At 50.3% G+C, this 9,744-nt stretch overlaps 1 protein-coding gene across 1 annotated transcript; it reads right to left on the bottom strand.

Moving 5' to 3' along the window:
• Positions 1–3,908: 3,908 nt before the first annotated feature.
• LOC308649536 (sperm motility kinase Z-like) lies at positions 3,909–5,399 on the bottom strand (the record flags this gene model as incomplete). Its single annotated transcript, XM_081295070.1, has 1 exon — positions 3,909–5,399. The coding sequence occupies one exon, from the start codon at positions 5,397–5,399 to the stop codon at positions 3,909–3,911; it is 1,491 nt and encodes a 496-aa protein (XP_081151196.1).
• Between the last annotated feature and the right edge of the window lie 4,345 nt (positions 5,400–9,744).

Here is a 9,744-nt window from a genome sequence, read left to right on the forward strand (position 1 = left end):
AGGGTCTTGTTGAGTTGCTTAGGACCTTACTAAGTTGCTGAGGCTGGCTTTAAACTTATGATCCTTCTGCCTCAGCCTCCTGAGCCACTGGGATTGTGTGCCACTGTACCTGGCCAGACGGGCTGTCTTGTATCTTTGCATACCGGTACCACAGCTGAGGCATCTACAGACACCAAACAAGTGTGGTCCTGTAGATAAATGAACGCATGGGTTCTGAAATCTTCTCTCTTGGAGGTTCTTAAACGGGAACTGCTTTCCTCTCTTTCCAAAGGCTGATCTGTGGTCCCATGTTAGAGAGAGAGTGAAGAACAGCTACTTCACCTCCCAAGTCTCATTTGAGCTACCACTTTGGCAAAACATCCATGTCTTACAGATGAAAAGAATTCTGAGGGTCCCCTTTGTGCTTGTGCCGAGAGTTTAAAAAAATACATTGACACTGAAACACTAGAACATAATTTAAAATGAGGCCTGAATTTTACCCTAGTGCCACGGAATCTGGAGGGACATTCACACTCTTCCTTCTCGAGGGGAAGGACCATGCCCAGTGGGAGGACCACGTGCCTTGGGGTTGGGGGAGGGAATGTATCAGTGTCACAGTCCAAGTGGCCAGGCTGGTACCAGGTCAATGTAGGCTGGCCCCACAGCCAGGGCTCCTTCAGGACACCAGGCAGAGTTGGACACTGTGCTGAAACCTAACAGCCTGAGTCATCGGAGAAGAGTGAGAAGGGGTGGAATCATGAAACCATACCCTTCGCCTTGTCCCACTTTTTAATGGATCCAACATTGTAGAAATACTTGAGGTTTATTTTCTCCAGGCACTTTTCATCTGTCGATTTAGAATATAATGACTATGCTTTTACCCTGAAAGTTAAACTGCCCTTTCTGAGCTCTGCAGGACAAACTGTCCCAGATCCAGGGTGGCCACTTGTTGCAGAGAAGAGAACCTGACCCAGGAGTGAAGGCACCCACCCACCATGTGGGTGGGAGGCAGTGGAAGGAGAGACAGGGCCCGCGGGGACATCTTCTGAGACCCACAGGGGCGTCTCCACTTGTGTGCAGCCACTTTAGGACTTGCTTCCTGTCCTGACGCCTATCCCTGAGAGGCTCTCATGTCATCAAGGAAGACCACGGAAGTCATCAAGAATGCTTCCAAATGGGGCAGTGACAGAGGACCTTGCCATGCCTCAGCGGGACACAGGTGTGCCTGTCCCCAGTGCCTGGGTGCACCCTCCTTGCACCTCTCCTTCCCGCCACCGGCAGTGCTGTCCACAACTCTTTCTCTGCACTGTCCTTCTTCCTCTGAGCACTCTGAGTGCCCTCACCTCTGCCCCGCCCCGTCCTCTGCCTTGAGTTGGTGCCCGGGCCCCTTGAGCCCCTCTGTGCAGACTGCTCACCATGAGCATCACACACCTGTCGGCATAAGCGTCTCTTCCAGTGGAACTCGGCATCCCTCCAACAGCTGCCATACAGTGGCAAGTGGAGAGAAGGCACCAGCAATTCCAAGAGCCCTGAAGCATTCCAGCCACAGGCTCCCGTGTCCATACTCCCCTCCCCCACTGCTCCTTGAGCCCTGTGACAGATGGCGGCCTCTGTCTGCAGATGAAACAAGGGCAGATGCTGGTGTGGACCTTCCTTCTCCAGCCAGCACTGGCCAAGAGGACACAGGCAAATAAATACACCCTGCGCCTGCCACATGCTGATGTTTCATGGCCCCTGGAGTGTCACTTTGCTCCAAGCTGAGCTTGGCATCTTTCCCACCTGCAGAATTCCCTGTGGTCCCAGTGTGCACGATGCCAGTACCCTTCCTGTGGTCTCCAGGCTCCTCCTGGATGGTGAGGTGTGCCGTGGCCCGTCTCCTCCTGCCTGTGGGATCGGGAGCGGGTCTAGAGTCATTTCCTGCTTTCTGCTTTCTCCGTGGAGCTCCCTGCTCACTTCCTCTCCTCTTACCTCTCCCTCCTTTCTGCAGGGCTCCTCCTTCTCCTCCATCCTGGGCTATGAAATGAGAGGATTGTGCCACAGCCCAGGGCTAAGACTCTACCCCTGCAACCACTGAGGGCTCTCCTTGTCTCTGGCTCACAGCCGGGACTCCTGCCCAGGAAGGACCAGGTCCTGTGTGATTGAACACTTAGGGCTGAAGGACCTTAGAGGTCTGTTGAGACCTTGAGCTCCTTGTCTTGGGCTTCTGCTACTGACACAGTGGGGAAAAGTGGCACTGATTTGGTGGAAGTCCTCGCCACCTGGGAGCTACAGACTGTGCATGTGCTGGTGGCCACTCTGCAGATGCATCTTGCCGCAGTCTGGCTGGGCACAAAATCACGAGCCACTCAAGCAGGAACAAATTTTATTTTTGAAACTCCCCCCAGTGCCCCGTATGCTCCCGGGAAATATGCCTACCGACACACGCAGCGTTCTCCCGGACACACACCAACAGGAAGTCCCTCCCCCGGAATTCCCTCCTACCACTTCCCCAACCAATGGGACCTCTCCAGGAGTCCCGTAGCAGGCTGAGGTGGACAGCAGGGGTCTGATATCCATTTGAATGCAGATCTTAACATAATCATATCATCTCAAAGGCTTGCTGGCATCACCTTTCAACCAAAAATGCCATGCATTATTACTACTTGGCTATGGCTCTTTGCTAAGAGCCATAGGGAGATTCTGGCTGGCTGCACAGAACAGAGGCTCTGAACACTGGCTTCTGACCGCTGGACACAAATAACACTCAGCTGGGCTCTAACTCTTCTGTCTGGGGCACCAGGACCTGGTCTCCTTGCTTCATCTTTTTTAACCTTTTTATTAGATGTCTTTGAGGCTGTGCCAAGCACCCTGGTGAGCCTGGTGGAAGGATATTTGTGTAGAGTTGAAGCAACCAGCCTCCCTGGCAAGGTGATGAAAGGTCCAAGGAGGTGTCCTGTCCATTAAATAAACCGAGTCAATAACCACAGAGGCAGACCAGGAGCCCACATGTCCACAGTACAGCATGTGAGTCCCAGGGCAGATCACGCAGGCCTGTACATCAAGGTGAGGAGGGTGGGAACCTGCATTCATGTCCTAGGTGGTGATATGAAAAAAAAATATTAAAAATGTGGGTGGGTAAAAGCACTAAATTGCATCCATAACATGATTGACATCTCCTCTCCAGAAACACTGCAGAAACACTGTGTACGCCGCGTCCAACACCTTTACCAACAGTCACAATGTTGGGTGGAGGCAGCGTGACAGGTGGGAAGGCAGCCCACACTGCCATGGCCCACCTCCTTCCCTGCACACAGGCTCATGAAGAGGATGCCATAGAACACTGAGGTCACTAGGGCCTTCTTAGAAGTGATTTATCCAGCACTTGGCACCCACTCTGTGCACAATCCTGAAAGAGAGTCATCCTGGCCAAGGTCGCCAAGTAAAATTCATGTCTACACTGGCTCCATGAGACTCCTTCCACACTGTGGGAGGGGAAGCGAGACTGTCTGCGTTAACTCAGAGCAGATGAATGCTCCGTACTGGCTCAAGGCTAGTGAGCACCATCTATTCTTGTTTACGGCCACAGAGTCCCTATCTACACTAAAGAAGGAGGCACAGAGGTCCAGGCCTGGGAGAGGATGGCTGATGGGCCCCTGCGCTCAGCCTGAGGCCCCACCTTTCTTTTCATCAGCCTGCATTTTAGTCTTTGGAATAAATGCTATCATCCAATTTGTCTGAAACCAATTTATTAAGAAACATCTGAGAAGAATGGGGGAGAGGAGAGAGGGGCAGGGCGAAGTGTCCCAGCAGGGCGAAGTGTCCCAGGCAGAACAGTCTCTGAGGTCTTCCGCAGGTGGGGGCAGAGGAGAGATGGCCGTCCGCTGGCGCTGTCTGGCTGGCTCTCCACTTCCTTGGAGGCAGGCAGTCTATGGGTGTGGCACGTCTCTTCTCTATGACATTGGAGCCACTTTATTGCTGACACGTGGCACACAGCAGCAGCACAGGGCTCGGACACAGGCAGCGATCCTGCTCCTCACCCGTTTCCAGCCATTGGTGTGGCCAGGGCCTTGCCTCGGGGCTGTGTCCTGGGAGGAGGAGCTGCTGTGTGCCCTGGACCACCAGACGAGGACCCTGGAGGGCTCGGGCCTGGGGAAGCCAGAGTCGGACCGGGAGCAGCTGCGGAGAGTGGGGGCCCCTGCAGGCGGGCAGCGCAGAGGAATGGCAGGCAGGCTGCCACCCCTGATGTCCCTGTGCCCTGGCTGTTGGGCGTCCTCGGGCAGCGGGTTCTCAGAGGGCAAGGGGAAGGTGCGCAGGGCAGGCTGGCTGGCGCTCCTCTGTGGGGGGACAGGGACATGGGAGAGATTCTCGGGGCGCTGGCGAGGCCTAAGCCACTGAGGCACAGGCTGCCCCTGGAAGGCGCTCCCTACCCCCTGGCCTTGCTGGTGCTTCAGGATGAGGTACGTCGCCATCACCACATCAAACTTCCTCTTGGCCAGAGACACCCAGGTTTGGTAGGGATCAAAACCCATGTCGAACAGCATGGTCAGGATGGCGGGGTCTGGGCGTGTGGGGAGGGCCTGGCTAGAAGGATGGGGTGCACACTGCTCACCCTGCCGCAGCCATGGGTGCTTCAGGATCTGCTTCAATGTGGGTCGCTTCTTGGGGTTCAGGACCAGGATCTGGCGGATGAGCCTTCGTGCTTTGACGGGAACAGAGCTGGGCACCTGGAACCTTGCCAGAAGGATCCTCAACAGCGTCTCCTGAGGGGTGTTCCCCCTGAATGGGTGGCTCCCCGTCAACATAAAATAGAGAATGACGCCCAGCCTCCAGATGTCCGCTGGGGGGCCCTCATACTCCTGCTTCAGGACAATTTCTGGGGCGATGTAAGCCAGAGTACCCCATAAGTCATCCAGCTTCTGCCCGGCCGTGAACCTGGCGCTGAGGCCGAAGTCGATCAGTTTCACGTGTCCTCTGGCATCCAGCATGATGTTCTCTGGCTTCAGGTCTCGGTGCACGATGCCCTTGTCGTGGCAGTGGCCCAGGGCACACACGATCTGCCTGAAGAGTCTGCAGGCCTCCTCCTGCGGCATGCCACCAGGTGGGATGCGCTCAAGTAGCTGTCCCCCCCCTGCATGCTCCATCACCATGTACAGGTTTTCCCTGGTCCTGATCACCTGAAAGAGCTGGATCACGTTGGGGTGCTCCAGGCTCTTCAACATCAGAGGTTCGGAGAGGTCCGAGATGTCCTGCGTCACCGTCTTCAGGACTTTCACTGCCACCTCTGCCCCCGTGAGGCGATGGCGGGCCAGGTGGACCTGGCCAAACTCGCCATGCCCAATGGCCCTCAGGACCTCATACTGGTCCAGGAAGCCTGGCTCCTGGCAGGAGCCCGGCCCCCACAACGCTACTCTAGACTGACTACTCTTGCTAACCATGGACATCCTGAGCAGGAACACCCACTAAGGATGCTAGCTGAAAAAAAAATAACAAACCAAAACAACAAATCAAAATCAAAAACCAAAACCAGACAAAACAAAAAACCCAAATCAAAAAACCAATATCCACAGACCACAACCACCGACCGCCAACCACCAAACGCACTAACTATCTGGGAGTCCGACAGGTCACCACCAAGAGCTTCCTGTACTTGTGGACAAAGCCCAGCCTCAGCCACCCCCTTATATAACGGCTGTTTGAGATTCCTCACAATGGCTCCTTGTGAGGTCAGAGCTAGAAATGGCCCAGTCATGGCTGGACATAGCCCCAGTGGACGTCTCCCTCTGGGGCCTCCAGAACTTTTTTCATTTTCAGAATAAGTATAGAGAAGGACTCCAGATGTTTTTTGCTTCAGTGGGGTGTGGAGACTGATGTTTGCTTGTTTAGAAATCAACATTTGTACACTAGCTCAATGGAGTTATCATTTCATGTCTCTAAATTTCTACTGACTTTGGGCTTTGGAAGACCTTGTCCTATCTACACTCAAGGTATCCAATTCCTTTCTCTTGAAAGAGTTGCCATCAAAAGTGTGGTTACACCTCATCCACTTTCTGATACTACAGCTTTGTTCCTGCAGGAAGAGTCGGGGGCCTCCAGTGGTCATCTCTGTTTCTCTATTTTATGTTGTCAGAGAGCTGCCCATTCAGGGGACCACCTCTCAGGTGATGATGATGGGGATCATTCTCAGAAGGTACCACATAAAGCACAGTCTTTATACCTATGGAGTTTAGAGGGAGGAAGATGTCGTCATCATTTCCCCATAAGACGCTCATCAGATTTCTCCTTAGAAGCTCTGGAAGGCAAGCCACTTGTCCCTTGTGTTTCTGTACTAACCTGAGTAATTTTTACCTTTGAAAAATGTTGCACTTTCTAAATAACAGTAACAAATATAATTGAAAACTCCTAAGTATTTAATGCCAGTATGTGGAATTCACCTAAAATGCCCAAAGAGAGTAAGATGTGCACAAAAGAAAAGAAGTTAAATGGCTCTGTGGGACAGGGGCTTCAACTCTGAGCTCTATATTTGCTGAGCTCTTCCAGGACGGCAGTGGGTCCATGTGACCCCACGTCTTTGGTGGTGTATTGGCTGCTCTTGGCCAGGATCGTTGCCCTGTGCACTTCCCCTTCCCCTTGGTCACACATCCACCGCAAGTCCATTTGCTACATTGTTGCCAGCTGTCCTGATACAGTAACAGCTTTCAGAAACAGTCCTCACCAGGCCAGGCACAGGGCTACTAGGACACAGGGATCTCTGGAACATAAATGGGTCCTCCAATGCCTGACCAGCATGCACATGGGCAGTGCAGGAGAAACAAGTTGTGGAATGTGTGGAATCAGACTCCATAGGAAGTCCTTCCAACATCAGGCATGAAAGTGCAAGCAGAGGGTTTGTTCCTCATCAATGCCTATTGGAATTTCAAGTTCTTTTTTTTACTGGGAATAAATTCCATAATACAATCCTTAGAACTACAAATATGTTATACAGCTTTGCACTTCTCTGATGGGAAACATGCAAAGTAGGATTTCTTAGAATGTCTGTGTTTGCAGGGCACAAATTTGGAACAGTCCTACAGAAAGTCAGCCTGTGTCTAACAGTCCCTGCCTGAGGGGAGCCGGGCAGAGGCGTCCTCATTCTCCATAACATCCCGAGACCTAACGCAGCATCGCCAGACACAGGTGGTCATGTAAAGGAGACTTTTCTAACCTCTCAGAAAGCAGGGCAGCAAAACATTTGTGCCCAAGGGAAGACTTAGGTGTCTTTTCATTTTCTCTATAGAAAATATCATATTTTTTTTTGCCATGTGAAAAGGAAATCAGATTTATGACCAAGAAGTGGGAAAAAAGATACTGAGTCAGGCAGCTAATTAATAAAAATAGTGCAATATTTTTCTAGATCTTAAGACAATTTGTATTTAACAGCTTTTTTTTAAGTGTGTAACATACTGTGGCTTCTTTTTTCCTTTCAAATTAATATTTTCACTTTTACATCTAATTTTATATTAAAAATTTAATGCTCTTCCCTTAAAGTGGAAAAACCTCTCCCAACGTGTACAAGCTGCAGGCCCTCTAAAAGCAGATCCATCCTGACCCTTGAAAGAAGAGAATGGTATTTAAGAGAAAAATGGAAAACCTACTGTCAGTCAGGTTTTCATTGCTGTGACCAAAATACCTGACCAGAACAACTTAGAGGAGGAAAATTTATTCGGGCTCATGGTTTCAGAGATTCAGTCCCCAGTGGGCTGACTCCATTACCCCGAGACCAAGTGAGGCCTCGTCAGTTGATTCTTCCTAGAATACTGTGGTGGAAGAGCTTGGTGGAGGAGCTCTGCTCTAGCAGCCAGGAAGCAGAGACAGAGCAAGGGCAAGGGCTTCAAGGCAGATGCAACCCTCCAGGGAGCGTCCCCTGTGACCACCTTTTCCAGCCATGTCCCACCTTCCTACAGTTACACCCAGTGAGTCCTTTCAAACCAGGATGAGCTGATGAGGTCACAGCTCTCATAATCCAATCATTTTATCTTGGGATATTCCTGCCTTAACACAGGAGCTTTGGGGGGACAACTTGTATCCAACCATGACATATTTTCTGGCCAGTGAAAGAGAAAAAAGCAATAAGATAAAAAAAAATCCTAACAACAAAATAACTCTGTGTTCTTTTTCCCACCCTGAGGATGAAATTGTCCTGAGCCACTGATAAAAGTTCCGTTGCATTATCTGGTGACTGTCCATGTCAAGCACACAGTGTCCTTTCCAGACCTGGCCCAATCAATGAAGGATATCTCAGATCCACCCAATGTCATGCATTTATTCATTCATTAATTCAAAAAGAAATAAGATAGGTTTCCTAAACAAGGTCAAATGTCAAAATTTTCCTTCCACCCCACCCATCTCCACTCTGGTCTTTATTTGAACTTGGTCATGTCTTGTTAATTCTACCCTGTGGCTGTGACACCAGCTACCAGCCCTCTGCTTCCATCTTGGCTACTCTCTAAACTCCCTTCTGGGATTGGGGACCCTGTGCTGAGTCTGCCTTCATTCTTCCTTACCACCTAGAGCCAAGAGGCCAGAGCCATGCACAGGTCTCTGCACCTGCCAGGATCTCCTGGGCTTCTATCTTCTCTCCCATATTCTGCATGTCCTGCTTCTGCTCATCCTGAAGGTGCTCCAAAAGTCTCATTGCTGCTGCACTTTCCCTCCTTCATGCTCAGTCTCTCCCCATTCTTCCTGTTCTGTTTGATGTTCATGTGCATTCTTGGTTCCAAAGTCTGCAGCCCTATCCCTTCTTTGTACCAGGCCAGCTCCAAGATCCAGGCCACAGGTGGCTCCAGACAAAGGCATCTGGACAAGCTGAGAGAGCAGCCAAGGCTGCCATGTGCAAGGACTTGCAGAGGATCGCTTACTCTCCAGGCCTCGTCGATGATTCTGGCCTGGGAACATTTGTGTGGGGCTCAGGCATGAGCAAGTGGATCCTTTTATCTTTCTTTACTTTCAGGCGATTTTTCTTGTCATTGTTTTTGGTCTTTCAGAATGAGGCGGTCTAAATGGCTGGTGTATTGATGAAAACCTTCCAGAGAGTTTATATTAAACAATCTTAATTCAGACATTTTGATATAAAGGAAATTAAGCAAAAAACTATGTTGATAACAAAATGTGAGTTGTTTCCTAAGCACAGACTCTTGGTCATTGCAGAAATATTTCCCAGGGTTTCCCAAGATGAAGGTAAATAAGCAGAACTCCTAACATCACGAAAATAGATTAAAAAGCCATCAGACACTTTTCCTGAGAAATTACAATGAAAATCTGGTGAATCATTAAAGCTAATGCAACTCCAACTTTAAAATGTTAAAATATCCAAATTATCCACCTTAACTGAATTCCAACCAAGTGAGAACATGTTAAGAAAGTAGGTTTCAGGGCTGGGGTATAGCTCAGTTGGTAGAGTGCTTGCCTCACAAGCACAAGGTCCTGGGTTCAATCCCCAGCACCACCAAAAAAAAAAAAAAAGAAAGAAAGAAAGAAAGAAAGAAAAAGAAAAGAAATAGGCTTTATCTTCATCAGAGAAAGTTAGGCTGAGAAGCATGGAGCAGGACATAGCAGCTTCCTAGATGATGAAGGACCCTGGACCTTCTCCACTCCTGTGGTGGTGACCTTCATCTGATTGCCACATTTGTGAATGGTGCCTAAGGCCATACCTACTTAAAGAACCAGACCAAAGGGACATGGCCAAAATGGGTTGGCCTGCATTGTGGCCTGTGTCCCACCCTGGATTCTATCAGTGATCCCCAATAGCAG

Source organism: Spermophilus citellus (assembly GCF_964194105.1).
Source record: "Spermophilus citellus genome assembly, chromosome: 5".
NCBI lineage: Eukaryota > Metazoa > Chordata > Mammalia > Rodentia > Sciuridae > Spermophilus > Spermophilus citellus.